Source organism: Prinia subflava, chromosome 34, assembly GCF_021018805.1.
Source record: "Prinia subflava isolate CZ2003 ecotype Zambia chromosome 34, Cam_Psub_1.2, whole genome shotgun sequence".
Taxonomy (NCBI): Eukaryota; Metazoa; Chordata; class Aves; order Passeriformes; family Cisticolidae; genus Prinia; species Prinia subflava.
The window spans coordinates 641,720-657,435 of NC_086280.1; the positions used below are offsets into that span (position 1 = coordinate 641,720).

Consider the following 15,716-nt stretch of genomic DNA (forward strand, 5'->3'; position numbering starts at 1 on the left):
TGAGATGTAATCTCGCAGTGACTGTAACTGAGGATTCGCCGAGCAAATAAATTGTGGATTTTTAACATGTCAAGTCTAAAATTGGATAATAATCCATCAACACAGATCAATAACTGGTGTGTCAACAAAGTAAGGAAAGCCAAATGTAAATTACACTATTTGGGAGGCAGCTTGTGAGATTGAGGGTGGAACAAGCTTCTTTTTCTTTAAGCTTGACAGTGAAATAATACTCAAATTCTGAATGCTCCAGCAATAATTCATCTTATAAAGGCCTCTATCACAGCTCCAAACTGCGCCCTAGCAGAGAAAAGGAACAGAGAAATCCCCAAGGAACAAAACCTGCACTTACCTCGCCAAGGTGAGAATCTCCCAGAGGCCCTTTTGTCTCTGGATTGACAATGACCACTTTGACTCCAGGCAGGATCTAAAGAGCACAAGAAGCAAATCTGCAATCCCTGTTGGATTATCTACGTAATAAGGCTGTTCAGTCAGGGCAGAATTTCACCTGTGGACATCACAAACAGGGATAAAACAGGCCAGGCCAGGTAGAGCAAGGCAAGATCTGGGAATGGATGAATTCCATGGCTCCAGGGCCACACAGGGAAAACATTCTGGGCCTGTACGTGTTGCTAGACCTCGATTTTGAAGAACTCAAAGCTAAAAAGCTACAGGAAAACCTCTTTCTGTTAAGCTATGAGGGAGTACGAGCTACAGTAAATCCCAAATACTGTAGGCTGATTTCAACAACACCAGAGCCCACACTTCTGATATGGTTCATTTACTGCAGAATGGAGCAATAACCCCAACAGTTCCAGCAAAACACACTCCTAAACCAACAGGGAATTCCTCATAAACCAAACTGACTTTCCAGAGGGACAAGTTACCTTCCCAGACTCGGACAGCAGCAGGCTCTGCGGAGCTCCTCGTTCCACCAGACGGACTCTGGAGGTAAAGAAAAACATTTTAAGGGGAAAAAAAAACCCAGCTGAAGTGTCTGGAGCGGTGTGAAAACTCAGCACCACTGCAGGGGTTTAGGTGGTTAATAAACTGGTTTAAGGGAACTTACAGTACCTGTCATGTCTCAAGGATTTCAGGTCCACATACACCGTGGTGGGATCGGGCCCCGATGTTCCCTGAGGAGTGAATATTTAAAAATCATTAGAGCAGTCAGGGTAACTTCTGCCTGAGCCCACGAACACTCCCAGGGGTTTCTTGCAGCAGAATTCCTGCTCTTATTCCCCCACCCTTGCAGCTGCACTAAGGGAAACCCTTCAGTCAGCAGGTGACTTTCTGGAACTCCTGCGTGGAGCCTTGGAGAGGAGGGGAGACACCCCAAGCCCTCTCAGCCACCAGCCTGGAGCAACCAGGCACTGTTTATGTGGGAATAAACAGCTCAGATTCATGTTCCACTTGCTCTGAGCATCTGTGATACGATTTGGCAGCTGGAAACGACAGAAGCTGCTTAAATCCTGTGCCAGCTGTTCTCTACAGGGCAGATGTGAAATGTGTGGATTATCTACGTAACAAGGCTGTTCAATCAGGGCAGAATTTCACCTGTGGACATCACAAGCAGGGATAAAACAGGCCAGGCCAGGTAGAGCAAGGCAAGATCAGGGTATGGATGAATTCCATGGCTCCAGGGAAATGTGTGCAGAGGGGGAGCGTGGAACACAACCCAGCCTGGCACCTGCACTCAGTGACAGCAAAAGAGCCCTGGGAAGCCTCACCTGTAAACAGATGGCCACGTTGACCCGTGAGCCAAAGGTGGTGCTGACAGCCCGTGAGGAGAGCCCGATGTCCTTGAAGAGTTTGGAGAAGGAGTGGGTGAGGGAAACGCGCGGCCGCTCCTCCGCCACCACCACGCAGGTCCGGACACACGACAGGTTAATGCCCCGGGCCTGCACACAGACACAGTGAGGGTAAGGGCTGGAGGCCTTCATCTGCCCCCTCTCAAGGAGTTATGTTTGTTTTTTATCCCTTGAAGTTACTCAGGAAATGCAGGACAGACTCGGTTCTTGTGTTCCAAGTTACTTTCCCTTTCTCTGATTCTGTTTGTAATTATAAATTGTGTCTGACCTGAGCCTGGAAATGCAGCCAGAGCAAGACAAGGACTGACAGTGCTCCCATGGACTGACAGTGCTCCCATGGACTGACAGTGCTCCCATGGACTGACTGACAGTGCTCCCATGGACTGACAGTGCTCCCATGGACTGACTGACAGTGCTCCCATGGACTGACAGTGCTCCCATGGACTGACAGTGCTCCCATGGACTGACAGTGCTCCCATGGACTGACAGTGCTTCCTGCTCTGCCCCAGCTCCCAGCAGAGCTCAGCTGAGATTGCACCTCTGAGTCACTGCTTGTACAGAGGGAACCAAAGCCAGACAGAATAAAGTCACCCACTGGGATTGCATTGACTCCTCAACGACACTGGGACCTGAATCCATTATTGCTCCTCTGGTGAATGCTCTGAGCAGCATCAGGCAGTGCTGCTCACCTGGAGAACAGCCCAGGCACCTGCAGAGCTCTGTGCCACCCAGAAAACGAGAAAAACCCTGAAAACAAGGCTGAGCCTTGACCTCACACAGCCACTGTTCCAGGAAATCCCAGGGAAAAAGCCACCTCAGGCATGGCACAGAGCTATTTTTTCCCTTCTCTCATCTCCAAGGAGAACACACCTCCATTGAGCAGCTCTCCTGACATGTGCTTTCCATCATGTGCTGGTCTGAGCCTCCACTGCAGACTGTTACATAAGGACTCTGCTGCAGAGCAGTGCTGGGATCCTCCCTGCTCAGGGCTGCCCTGCCTCCCCTGCCAGGTGCTCCCTGCACTGCCAGAGCCAATCCTTGTGCTCCCTCCCAATTCACTGCTCCTTCCCAGTCCTTCTGCTCCCTCCCATTCCTTCTGCTCCTTCCCAATCCTTCCCAATCCTTCTGCTCCCTCCCAATCCTTGTGCTCCCTCCCAATTCACTGCTCCTTCCCAGTCCTTGTGATCCCTCCCATTCCTTCTGCTCCTTCCCAATCCTTCTGCTCCTTCCCAATCCTTCTGCTCCTTCCCAATCCTTCTGCTCCTTCCCAATCCTTCTGCTCCTTCCCAATCCCTCTGCTCCTTCCCAATCCTTCCCAATCCTTCTGCTCCTTCCCAATCTTTCTTCTCCTTCCCAATCCTTTCCTCTCCCAGGGCTGCAGATTTTGAAGCACCTCTGGCCTGGACATTTGTGCAACTGGAAAATTTGGATTTAGTGGCTGTATCACTTTGTTTTACTACCAGAGTTTCCTTAATTTATGGAACACAACATTGAGGAAATGTTTCTTACCTTTAACATTTCAACTTGGTTTCCAAGTCCCTTTGTACACAGTTCCATGACTGAATAGGAACAGAAAGTGTCCCTTATTTTATACTGGCTGACAGTAGATAACCAGAGAAAAAGATTGGATTCCAGCTCCATAGGAGGAATTAAAATTGACTGATGTCCAGAATACACACTGTGAAGAACATTAAGGGAGGAAACATTTTAGTGAAGCTTGCAGTTATCTTTAAATTAATATTTACTGCATTTGCACATTACATTCCTGCTAGTCCAAAGGCAGGTTGTGGGACTGCAGCTGAGGCAAAGTGGAGCAGCAGCATTTTAAAAATGCAGCTTACTGTAAAAGAATAACAATTTATCCACACACAAACACACACTGACAGTGAAGGAAGAGAACTGGCTCAACCCCACACAGAACAAAACCTCCCTTAGTGCAACAAGGAGCACAATCAAGGAAGAAAGGCAAGAGAAACATTCTGAAGCCAGGAATATTTGGCAGCACAAACACACAGCATCAAGATGGGACAGCATCCTGCTAATCTGCAGCAAAAGGGAACATGTTGTTGTCAGCTCCAAGACAAATTCCCCCCGTTACTGTAAATTAAATCATTCTGTAATGTCAACACGTCTATAATTAGACCCAGAAGGAACCATTAGAACCAGTTCAAGGAGTTCAAGGAGTTCATCCACCCCTTTTCCTACCTGCAAAGGCACCAGAGCACAAATCCCAGCCCGCAGTAGGGGTCCAGACAAATGGCAATCTGCCGGGAGGAGTAGAGCTCACACTGCAGCTTGATGGCCCTGCACAGCCCGCTGACAGCAGCGTGGGACATCTGCAACACAGGGGACACTGCTGCGAGCCAGGACACCCCCAGGGACCCCCACCACGGGGGTAAAATCACTTTATGGAGAGCTGGTGGGAAGGCAAAGCCGTGCTTTGGTTCCTGGGCTCCCACAGCAGAGCCCTGACACCAGCAGGGATGGCACCAGTTAAACCTGAGGCTGGAGCTGGTGGAGTTCCACCAGTTAAACCTGAGGCTGGAGCTGGTGGAGTTCCACCAGTTAAACCTGAGGCTGCAGCTGGTGGAGTTCCACCAGTTAAACCTGAGGCTGCAGCTGGTGGAGTTCCACCAGTTAAACCTGAGGCTGGAGCTGGTGGAGTCCCACCAGTTAAACCTGAGCCTGCAGCTGGTGGAGTTCCAGCAGTTAAACCTGAGGCTGGAGCTGGTGGAGTCCCACCAGTTAAACCTGAGGCTGCAGCTGGTTCAGTTCCACCTCAAGAGGAGGAAGAACTTTGCAGAGCACTGGAAGAGCTGCCCTGGGTGCTCGGGGAGTCTTCCTCTCTGCAAACATTCCAAACCCACCTGGACACGTTCCTGTGTCACCTGCTCTGGGTGACCCTGCCCTGAGACTGAGGGATCTCCAGAGTTCCCTTCCAACCCTGCCTATCCTGAGATTCCAACTCCAAACACAATGAGCATTAACAAGCCTAAGCCTTCCCTTTTTAGTTTCTTATCCTCTTTTTTCTGACTGCTCTTGGTGCTTTCCCAAGGCAGCAGCACAATTCCTGACCCCACTGTGCAGACCTCAGTGAACTGAAGGCCATTTTTTGGAAGAAAATCAGCTTTTTGAAATTTGTTCAAGCTATGAGTTGGAGGTGGAGGTCAAGGGGAGGTGGCTCAGAGGGTCAGACAAAGACAAGACACAAGTGCCCATCTCCTAACCCGTTACTATACCTTTACTCCTGTGAGCATGCCTGTTGTGGACACACTAAAATCCAGATATGCCAACATTTCAGGTGTGGGTGGTTTATAGATCTGGGCCAGCCGCTTCCTGGGCAAGTCATCTGTGCAAGAGAGAAACAAAGGGGTTAATTTTGGTTACTCAACTGGTATTTGAAAGGAGAACACAACTTTGAAAACAGCAGAGATGGAAGATAAAGCTTTCTATTAATTCTCTTTTCAGAAGAGACAGGCTAGTGTATGGCAAAACTCTTGCCAAAGCTCCCACACAGAAAATTATTTATTCTCAGGAAAAGGGAGAAAAGACCAACTCGCCCTTTTCTTAAGCAGATTAAAGTTGTCTCCACTGCAATCATTTCCCATGCACAGCTCAGTACAGAAGAGTTCCCAGTGAACATCTTGGAGAGCTTTTTGTACACATTCAAATAAATATATATTTTGTACATACTCAAATAAATTTCCAAGAGCCACACAATGAAATGGGGGACACTGGAAGTCACCAGTGATCCCCCCACAAGATCTCCAGGAGCCTCCTGGCCCGGGGAGCTCACCTGTGTCGATGATGGTTGGCCAGGTTTTCACATCCACAGCACCAGCTGCCTCCCGGGACTTGAGCAGCCTCATCAGGGTCTGGGTTGTGAGGATGCAGGCGGCTTTACTGACCTGCAAGGACCAACACTCACTGAAACAAGGAGGCCCAGCAGCGCTGCCACTGCAGGAGCTCATGTTCAGAGACTTTTATCATCTGCAGCCAAGTTCTTCCAGCAAACCTGAATTCCTTCCTCTGCCTTTTGCACACTCTGCTTCCCCCTCACTGAACCCCCAGTGCAGCCCAGCCTGCACAGGCCCTGGCAGAACCTCTGGAGCAGGTGAGAAGGTGTCACAGCAAGGTCCAGCTTTGTTCCCCAAGTGTCTCCTGGGTTCTGGGCTGTGTCACAGCAAGGTCCAGCTTTGTTCCCCAAGTATCTCCTGGGTTCTGGGCTGTGTCACAGCAAGGTCCAGCTTTGTGCCCCAAGTGTCTCCTGGGTTCTGGGCTTGGGGAGTGACTTCACTGCAGGATCTGGACTTCCCCAGCAGCCTCAAGGTGGAATTTTGGGCGGCACCACCACGTTTGTGTTCTCAGAAAGCCCCTGCAGGTGAGGAGGGGGCTCTCCCTGGCATTTAATGAATGAGAGCCCTGCCTCAGCTCTGAGATGTGCCTCAATCCCTTCTCACACAGACAGCACGAGGGTGGTGAGCTGTGCCACCCCTGCAGCACCAGGATGGATCAGCAACGCTCAGTGTCACTCCTGTGCCACCCCTGCAGCACCAGGACAGAGCAGCCACGCTCAGAGTGACTCCTGTGTCACCTCTAGACCCCATAACCACTCCAGCCCCACTCCAGCCAGCCCGTGTGACACAGGTGTCACCCTGGAGCCCCTGGCACTCACCTCCACGATCATCCTCACAGTGGGCAGCGTTGCCACCAGGCTCTGGGCGTGGGGCGGGCGCACGGTGACGGGGACACAGCCCGAGTACAGGCAGCCGTAGAAGGCCGAGATGAGCTCGATGCCTGCAAGGGACACCACAGCTGCACTGGGGGACACTGGGGGACACTGGGGAGGGACACCCCGGGCACTGCTGCTGCTCCCACAGCAGCCCAAAGGCACCACGAGGAAGCCGGGAAAGCTTGGGATAGGGAAAGGGGAAAATAAAACCGTCTCCATTGTACAGGAAAAGAACACCCTGAGTGTCAAAACTCACACCAGTGAGCACCTCTCACCACCTCTGAGTGCCCTCCCTGTGCTCCCAGACCCCAGTGAGACTCCAGGGCCAGCCCAGGCTCTCCCCAGCAGGGCTCACTCACCAGGAGGATAGAGAAGCACCACATTGTCCCCTGCATTGAGATGGCCTTTGTCACACAGCACTGATGCTATTCTCTCAGCCTTTTTGTGCAGCTGGAGGCAGGTGGCTGTGCACACAGTGGTTCCCTTGAAAGGACACAAGAAATGCTCTCAGCAGGGGCTGGCACAGCACAAACTGGAGCTGTGAAATCAGCCCAAGCTTGCTGGCTAGCAGGAGGCTACAGCTAGGAGTTATCTCTACCTAAAGGCTGCTGGCACCCAGTGAGCCACTCATCCACTACAGCATCAAAGGACAGAGCTGGAGTTAGAGCTGCTCTAGAAAATTCTACCTTCCAGGGAGTCACTTCAGCTCTTCTTGCACCAGAACCGTGCCAGAATCTACTCAACACCACTGACAGGGCTGGTGGCACCAAGGGACACACCATTAACTGACACAGGAACCACTGGGACCTACAAACACGCTCCGTTTTAAAATGAGGTGTCAAACCATGGGAGTCATTTGCTGAAGGGACCTAGAGGGTCAAAGGGTCAAGTTTTAAATTACAAATCCATGGGCAAAATCTGACACAGAGGCTGAAGAGAGGCACTGCAGAGGGCAAAAGATTTTAAAGATTCCAGCTGGCACTGGATAACACGTGGACCTTAAAAACCCAACAACTCTGCTCTGACTGTACCTTGGCATTCAACAAAAGAAAGAGTGGGTGGTCAGGAGTGGCTTGAGCTCTCCACTGCAACACTTCTGTCAGGAACTGGTGCTGGAAGACACAGGCAGGAATTCAACACCAGCTCCTCCTCCAGTGCTCCCCACTGCTGCTCAGCACGCAGGAGGGGAAACTCCTTCCCCTTCTCCAGCTGTCACAAACACTGATTTACCTTTTTAACTAAATCGTTATCTTCTAGTTGACCCAGATCTCTCCCAGAAGCTTGAGCGATTCTCTTCCCAGCAACCAGGTTCCCCACCATCACAGAGGCAGGGCCCACACCTGGGGAAGGAGCAGAGCACAGGTACAGAGAGCCCCTCAGGACCCCCTGCCCCAGGGGATGCAGCCTCTGATGGAGCTGAGCAGGCACTGCTGGTCTCTGCTCAGCAGGAGGGAGAATCCCAGCGAGTTCAAAGGTGGGAATTAAAAATTAAAATTAAAAATTCCTGACTAACACATGCAAAGAGAGGGCTGGAACACGCCTCAGCCACGGGGCACAGGACAGGCTGTGGTGGGACAGGGAGCAGGACACCACCCGTGTTCCTGGGGCTGAGCCCCAATTTAACACCACCAAACAAAAATAAAAAAGGGTTCAGGTTACCTGGCTGTTTCTGCCTGGGCTTTGGCAAGTTTGTCACACAAGTGTGTGGGCACATGAGGATGTTGCAGGGGTGCAGAGAGCCCTCCAGAAAGTGCTGCTTGGTTTGGGAGATGTGGATCCCTCCCAGAGGAGTTTTTGGCAACGTGTTGGCCGGCACGAGAGCGAGGCAGTAAACACCCACTTGGTGAATGCTGTCGATGGCCTAGAGGAAGGAGAGAGGGTCACTGGCACTGCTGGCACTGCTGGGCACAGCCTGCTCTGCCTGAGGCACTGCAAGACAAATCCCTGGGCTTGTGAGGTGCAGGAGGAGTGAGTCAATCCCTGACATCCCACCTGACTTCTGTGCCACCAGTGAGTCTGAAGTGCTGGCTACATCCCTGCCTTTACAGCCCATTTCACAGACACCAGATCCATTTTTAAATCTTTCATGACCAAAATCCCAAAATATCCCCGGCTGCCTGATGAATCACACGGTTCTGATCTCGGGATTGCATCCATCTGTCTCCTCTGAACCATCACACTCTGTTCCCTCTGCCCGCCTCAGCACTCAGGCATCTGATCCATTATTCAGAGCACCAGGTACTTCCCTGATTTTCCACCCCAGCTTGCACACTTCACTCCCTGAATGTCATCCCTGGAATGACACAGAGCCAGCTCTCAAAGGAGGTGCTTGCTACTCATTCTTTTAGGACCACGCTCATTCAGCTGTTCTGGCCTTTTCCTGCCCGTTTGGTCCCTGCTGAAAATGCATCTCCAAAGAAGAGGGTGGCTTTAAAGCCGAGCTCTGAGCTCCACACGATCCAGACTAAAAGCAGAACTGCAAAGCTTGAGCACAGATCTGCCTGGCAGTTCTGAGAGGTGCCTGCCCCTCTGCTCTCCCAGGACCTTCATGGAATCCCAGACTGGCCGAGGGATTTCTTCCCAAAATTTAAATCAAATTCCTCCTTTTTCAGTTTGAGGCCAATCCCCTTGTGCTGTCACTCCAGTTCCCTCAAGACACAACAGAACATTTGTGCCCATTTTGTGCCCATTGTGTGTCCATTTTGTGACGATTTTGTGACCATTTTGTGCCCATTCTGTGCCCATTTTGTGCCCACCTTGGGTGCAGCCCTGCCCAGGCTCTTGTCCTACCCAAGCTGTGCCCTCCAGCCCTTCCAATCAATCTCTCCTTCATTCCCCAGCCCTGCCCAGTCCCTCCCCAGCCCAGCCCTGTACCTGCAGCACCCGGCTCATCCACTGGAAGCTGTCCTCCTCGGACGCGTCCGGCCTCTGCTCCGCCACCACCACGATCCTCTCGTCGTAGAACACAGACACAGAGAACACAGCGATCCTGGGGAGAGGCACAGACACCTCCAGTTCCACTCCTTGGGAACAGCAGGCCAAGGAGAGGGTAAAGACAGACTTGGGGTAAAGAGAAAAAGCGTCAGATAATTAACATCGAGTCAAAAGGAAAGCCTGGGAAGTACTGAAGGGGTTAATTCCACTTTCTGATGGAATTTCCATTTGGCACAGTCTCCCTTTCTCCCAACCTGCTGTCACATTCCTGTTCCAACTTCTGGCAAAGCACAAATGAAAGGAGATTTAAAGGCACCTACAGGATGGTTTGAAATCTCTCACTAAGTCTTGGAGATATGAGCTCCGGCTCTGCCTGAAGATCTAGAAAATTAGATCCCCAACTGCTAAATAAAAATCAAATATCTTTGGACATTAATGAAACTCTTCCTTGCTGCACCAGCCAGCAGTTAATGACTGCAACTCTGCAGAGACTGAGAATTAATTTCTCCATGTGGCTGCCTTCTCCTGTCACTTGATTGCTTTCCCTAAAGCACAGACTTGATGAAAAGCCAGGCTGGATAGAGGAAAAAAGATCTGTGTTGGGCAGGATCAGGGCAATTACTGCCTAAATCAGAAAGATGTGAGTTACCCAAAGAGAAAGCCAAGGAAGTACTAAAGCTTCTGTTTCATTACATGGGGAGGGAGAAGGTTTTTGTGCTGACCTTCCTCTGTAAACTGTTTTTATTGACTCCACGGCCAGCCCGGTGGCCACGATGTCGTCGGCGTTGTGCCTGCGCCCGCTCACCGTCAGCAGCCCGTCCATCTTCCCAACCACGAACACCAAACTGCCCTGCAAGGCAAGAGGCGCCCGTGAGGAGCTCACAGCCTCTCCTCACACCTCCTCCCTCCCCAAAAGCTCTGCTGAGGGGCCAGAGCAGCGCGGGCTCCTCACGTACAGGTCCAACGAATCCCAGCAAGCCGGAGCGCACGAAGGGCACTTCCCCCACGGGAGAGCCAGAGGAGTTCACAGGGATCACCTGCAACAAGGGGAGGACACTGCAGACAAGGCAACCTGAGGAGGGAAAACCTTCCCCACCCCAAGAACTGTGCTTTAAATGAGTGAAGGGAAGGGGAGAAGGGGAGGGAACTCTCGGTACAGCCGTACTTTTGGTGGGGTGGGAGATGTTTGTGGAAGGGATTCTGAGTATCTCAAACTGCAAGGAGATTCCCAGTGCATGTTTTTAAAAAATAACATTAACACTTTAATGGAAGGGATTCTGAGTATCTCGAACTGCAAGGAGATTCCCAGTGCATGTTTTTAAAAAATAACATTAACACTTCAGTTACAAACCCAAGACCACCGGTTTTACACTGAAAATGGGGCAGGAAAGATGCATTCTGCTGGACATACCTCGAAAGTGTTCTTTGTCACCCCTGCCAGCCCATAGTACATCATTCCTCCTGCTCTGGAGCTCACACAGATTTCACCAATCTCGTCTGTTTTACAGAGCTGGGGTGGCCCATCTGGTTTCACGATGCACATCATGCCTAGGACAAATCAGGCTTTGTTAGAACAGCTCCCAAACTTTGCCCTGTGTGAGAACTGACACAGTTAATCGTGACAGAAATGACTGAGCCTGGCACTGCCCCACCTCACCCACACCCAGGCTGATACAGGAGAGAACATTGATGAGTTCTGCTCCTAAAACTTCCCCAGAAACATCTCACAGGAGCCTCCTGCCTGTTTTTACCTCCTGGCATCACGTGCCCGACGTCCTGGACAGTGAGAGCAGAGTTTTTATCTTCAGTGTTGACCCGAATGACACCGAAGCTCAGCCCGTTCATGGACAGGATGGCTCTGCCTGGCAGAGGTGCCCCGGGGACTCCAGGCCTGGGAAGGACACAAAATTAATAAATATACTCCGTCAGGCACCTGGGCTCGGTGTTGGATGGCACAGCAACAGAAATAGGTGTATTCAGTGTCTCTGCTCTGCATAATCATTTCAAACTGATGGCAGGAGGGATCCCCACCACGTTTTCAATCCCTAAGGAATTGTGTTTTGGGCACTGCAGCTCCTCTGCCAGCTCATTGTCTCACCCCATGGCAAAGCCCAGCTCCCAGGACATTGACTGCAAGGCTGTTTCTTACAGGAGGGAGCAATGGACAGAAACAGAGCATGAGGATGGCCAAAGGATCTCAGATCTGAGATTGGGAACTCCCAGGCTGTGGAAATCAGGAGGAGGAACAGCAGCACGCAGGCGCTGCTGAGCTGCCACACACCTCAGAAATCACTCGGATCTCAGGAGGGAGGTTTAACAGCCCAGCGACCTGGGGACCTGAGCACACACAGTAAATGTCAGAGGAGTTTATTACATGCTTAAATCAACTCTGAGCAACCCAAGTGTGAAGCAAGGCCAGCCTGGATGAGTCAATCTGTTACCTCCGGATCGCGACGGTCATCGCCTCGGGGGAGGTGGCACAGGGACAGATCGCCTCTGGTTTGAGCCCGTGGCTCTGGAACAAGCTCAGGAAGGCATCACAGGAGGAAACAGACCCTAGGAGAAAGAAAAGATGCCACTAGGACTTCACAGAATTTGATTTCACGCCCGTCTACAGGAGGAGGATTTGGGAAACTACAGGAGGAAGTGGCCTCAAGTTGTGCTGGGGAGGTTTAGGTTGGATATTAAGGAAAATCTCCTCACTCAGAGGATGGGGAGGATTGGAACAAGCCCAGACTGGGTGTTCACACATTGGATTCTGCCCAGAGCAGTGGTGGAATCACCATCCCTGGAGGGATTTAAAGGACATGTGGATGTGGCACTTGGGGACAGGGTTTAGTGGTGAACACGGTGCCAGGTTAAGGGCTGGATTCGATGGTCTTAAAGCTCTTTTCCAGCCTGAACAATTCTCTGATTTTATAAACACTGCCCTCCATCCATCTCCCCCTTTTCCTGCTTTGCAGGATCTCTCAAACCCAAAGGATGGCAACACAGAAACCCCTTGTCCTATCGAGCCATCTGCCCCAAAAGAGAGCTCCTCAGAAGCAGGACCCTGACCCCAGGGATCCCTGACCCTGACCCCAGGGGATCCCTGATCCTGACCCCAGGGATCCCTGATCCTGACCCCAGGGGATCCCTGTTCCTGACCCCAGGGGATCCCTGATCCTGACCCCAGGGATCCCTGATTCTGACCCCAGGGGATCCCTGATCCTGACCCCAGGGTTCCCTGATCCTGACCCCAGGGACCCCTGACCCCAAGGATCCCTGACCCTGACCCCAGGGATCCATGACTCTGATCCCAGGGGATCCCTGATCCTGATCCCAGGGGATCCCTGACAATCCCAGGGATCCCTGACCCTGATCCCAGGGATCCCTGATTCTGATCCCAGGGGATCCCTGACCCTGACCCCAGGGATCCCTGATCCTGACCCCAGGGATCGCTGACCCCAGGGGATCCCTGACAATCCCAGGGATCCCTGACCCTGATCCCAGGGATCCCTGACTCTGACCCCAGAGACCCCTGATCCCGATCCTGATCTGTGGGGATCCCTGCCCCCAGGGATCCCTGATCCTGATCCAGGGGATCCCTGATCCTGACCCCAGGGACCCCTGACCTCAGGTATCCCTGACCCCAGGGACCCTGAGGACCCCAAGGACCTTTGATCCTGACCCCAGAGACCCCTGCCCCTGACCCCAGGGGATCCCTGACCCTGCCCCAGGGGATCCCTGTCCCCAAGGCTCCCTGATCCTGACCCCAGGGATCCCTGAGGACCCCAAGGATCTTTGATCCTGACCCCAGAGACCCCTGCCCCTGCCCCAGGGCTCCCTGCCCCCGCAGGAGAGCAGAGGGAGAGGCCAGGGACGCTCACAGGGGTTGGCGCCGTCGGTGACGATCAGCATCCGCAGCGAGCCCAGGCTCACGTCTCTCTGGTCCCGGTGGGCCATCATGGCCCAGTGCAGGTCCCGACACTTCACCAGGGCAACCTTCGCTGCAACCAACACAAAATCAACACCTCAGGGCAAATCAGAGCTTTGCAAGGGTCATGTTTACACTGATACACGGTCTGAGACCCCCCAAATGAGGGAATTCTAACCAAAGTCTTAAATAACTGAGACTGCAGGGACAGCAAACCCAGCACACAGTGGCATCTGCTGTGGCACTGCCACCACCTGAGCCAGGGTCTGTCACCATCACAGCTCCTCCTCCAAAGGCCATAAATCATTATCACCCCCTGAAAGCCCTCAGGGAGGGCAGGGATCAAAGGCTCCTGCGTTCTCTGGGTTTCAGAAAAGAACTGGCTCCAAGTCACAAGCTCCCCACCACGGACATGGCATGAGGAGCTTGTGCACAGAAATAAATGACAAAGCCCCCTGTCCTCCCAAGCTGTCACATTCCTGTTCCAGCCTCTGGCAAGTTACCAATGCAAGGACTTTTACAAGTACCTACAGGACTGGGGGCTTAAAAGCTCCTGTTGACTTTTAGAGACATGAGCTCCAGCCCTGCCTGAGGATCTAGAAAATCGTATCTAGAAAATCATATCTACAACTGCAAAATAAAAATCAACTATCTTTGGACATTAGTGAAACTCTTGGCCCTTGAGATTTGTCATGGAGGAGCAGGAAGGATTTAAGCATTTGAGATTTTACTGCCCCTCCCTCGTGGATGCTGAGAGCTCCAAGGTGAGGTTGTGGATCATCCCAAGTTACCTTTGTGGGCGTGAACCCTCTGCACCCATGAGAGAGGACAGGTTTTCATCACAGAATAGGGCACGCTGATAGTGTGTAGCTTGTTCATTACATTCTGAAAAGAAGGGAAAAAGTTGTCAGGAAAAGGATCACAAACCTTTCATCGAGTTATTAGAAATAAATCACCCTCAGTCCCCATCTGCTTCCACCCATCAGGAATTCAGAGGTTAAGTCAGGATGATTCTGTTGTTCCCCCAGAGAACTGCAGCTCTGGCAGGGAGAGAAATTCAACAGGTAATGGTCCTCAGCCATGGACTCAAATGCTACTGTTACCACAGAATCATGGAATTCTGGAATGGGTTGGGTTGGGAAGGACCTTCAAGCTCATCTCATCCCACCCCTGCCATGGCAGGGACACCCTCCACCACCCCAGGGTGCTCCAAACCCTGTCCAGCCTGGCCTTGGGCACTGCCAGGGATCCAGGGGCACCCACAGCTCCTCTGGGCACCCTCACAGAGAAGAAATTTTTCCTTACATCCCATCTAATCATTAATCTCTGATTACAGAGAGCCCTGGAACGCTCCAACTCACCGTTAGAATGCCGTGCCACAGCCCTGCATCCTTCTTAAAATCCAACACATTCACTATGGTTTCACCTGGGAAAAGAAAAGAGGAGAAGTTGTTGAGTGCAACGTGCCAGCAGAGCTGTGCCCATCATTTATTCTGAAAGCTGCACGGGGATGGAGCTGGCACGGATCTGTCAGAGCTGCTCCACGGGGCACCCAGCGAGCCCAGGGCCCTGCTTGATTAGTGGGAGAGTTAATTACAGAGCTCCCTGTCATGCAAAGCAACGTCCACATCCAGGGAGCTGCAGGGAAATCCCATTCCAGCCTGAGGTGCCCATCAGGAGGACAGGAAGGGGCTGAAGCTCATCATGCACGAGCAGTGGAGGGGAGCCAGAGAAAATCACTCAAGCCCTGACTGCCAGCAGTGATGGGAGCTCAAGTGAGGAATTCTAAAAGGCAAACTTTGCATTTTAAAGCTCTGTGACCTACAGCTCTATAAATAGTTTCATGGATGTAGGAATGAGCTTGATTTACAAAGCAGGCCAGAATAAACCACAGCAAAAGCCTCTGGAATGCCACCAGCACCTTCCAATCCCCATTTCTGGGGTAGCCAAAAAAACCCCACGGGAGCAGAACAGCCCCAGCAGCTTTGGTATTTACACAATGTCAGCAATGAAAGTTTGGGAAGACATTTCCATGGGCCATCAGAGCAGTGAGAGGGGACTGGAGCTTGATGGAAAATGCTCCATTCCTCATTCATTTGCTCCTCTTTTGGTTCACCAGAACAGCCTCAATAACCTCACAGACATGACATAAACCCCACTTTTTATTCCTCTTCATCACTGCAGCGAAAATGCCGCAGGTTTGGATGGAAAAACATCACAGCTAATTTTCCATTTCAAGGGAAGAAATTAATCTGCACTTTTCCATTTTATTTATTTTTTGAAATGAACATTGGTTACTCACAAACAGCTGTTAAAGACATGAGAG

The 15,716-nt window shown here is 51.7% G+C and overlaps 1 protein-coding gene across 3 annotated transcripts in view; it reads right to left on the reverse strand.

Annotated features, from left to right (window-relative positions):
* The window catches only part of DIP2B (disco interacting protein 2 homolog B), a 61,362-nt gene that overhangs the window by 5,245 nt on the left and 40,401 nt on the right, over positions 1 to 15,716 (reverse strand). For all 3 annotated transcript variants that reach the window (XM_063421023.1, XM_063421022.1, XM_063421021.1), the window contains 22 exons: positions 14,752 to 14,816; positions 14,182 to 14,275; positions 13,344 to 13,463; positions 11,916 to 12,030; positions 11,226 to 11,365; positions 10,886 to 11,022; positions 10,431 to 10,511; positions 10,197 to 10,324; positions 9,415 to 9,529; positions 8,200 to 8,401; positions 7,771 to 7,880; positions 7,572 to 7,652; positions 6,900 to 7,023; positions 6,484 to 6,605; positions 5,605 to 5,716; positions 5,048 to 5,157; positions 4,014 to 4,144; positions 3,318 to 3,486; positions 1,728 to 1,898; positions 1,072 to 1,133; positions 885 to 942; positions 350 to 424 (listed from right to left, as the gene is read on the reverse strand). In XM_063421023.1, coding sequence (XP_063277093.1) covers positions 350 to 424; positions 885 to 942; positions 1,072 to 1,133; positions 1,728 to 1,898; positions 3,318 to 3,486; positions 4,014 to 4,144; positions 5,048 to 5,157; positions 5,605 to 5,716; positions 6,484 to 6,605; positions 6,900 to 7,023; positions 7,572 to 7,652; positions 7,771 to 7,880; positions 8,200 to 8,401; positions 9,415 to 9,529; positions 10,197 to 10,324; positions 10,431 to 10,511; positions 10,886 to 11,022; positions 11,226 to 11,365; positions 11,916 to 12,030; positions 13,344 to 13,463; positions 14,182 to 14,275; positions 14,752 to 14,816 — 2,522 coding nt within the window. The remainder of the gene's footprint in view (positions 1 to 349; positions 425 to 884; positions 943 to 1,071; positions 1,134 to 1,727; positions 1,899 to 3,317; positions 3,487 to 4,013; positions 4,145 to 5,047; positions 5,158 to 5,604; positions 5,717 to 6,483; positions 6,606 to 6,899; positions 7,024 to 7,571; positions 7,653 to 7,770; positions 7,881 to 8,199; positions 8,402 to 9,414; positions 9,530 to 10,196; positions 10,325 to 10,430; positions 10,512 to 10,885; positions 11,023 to 11,225; positions 11,366 to 11,915; positions 12,031 to 13,343; positions 13,464 to 14,181; positions 14,276 to 14,751; positions 14,817 to 15,716) is intronic.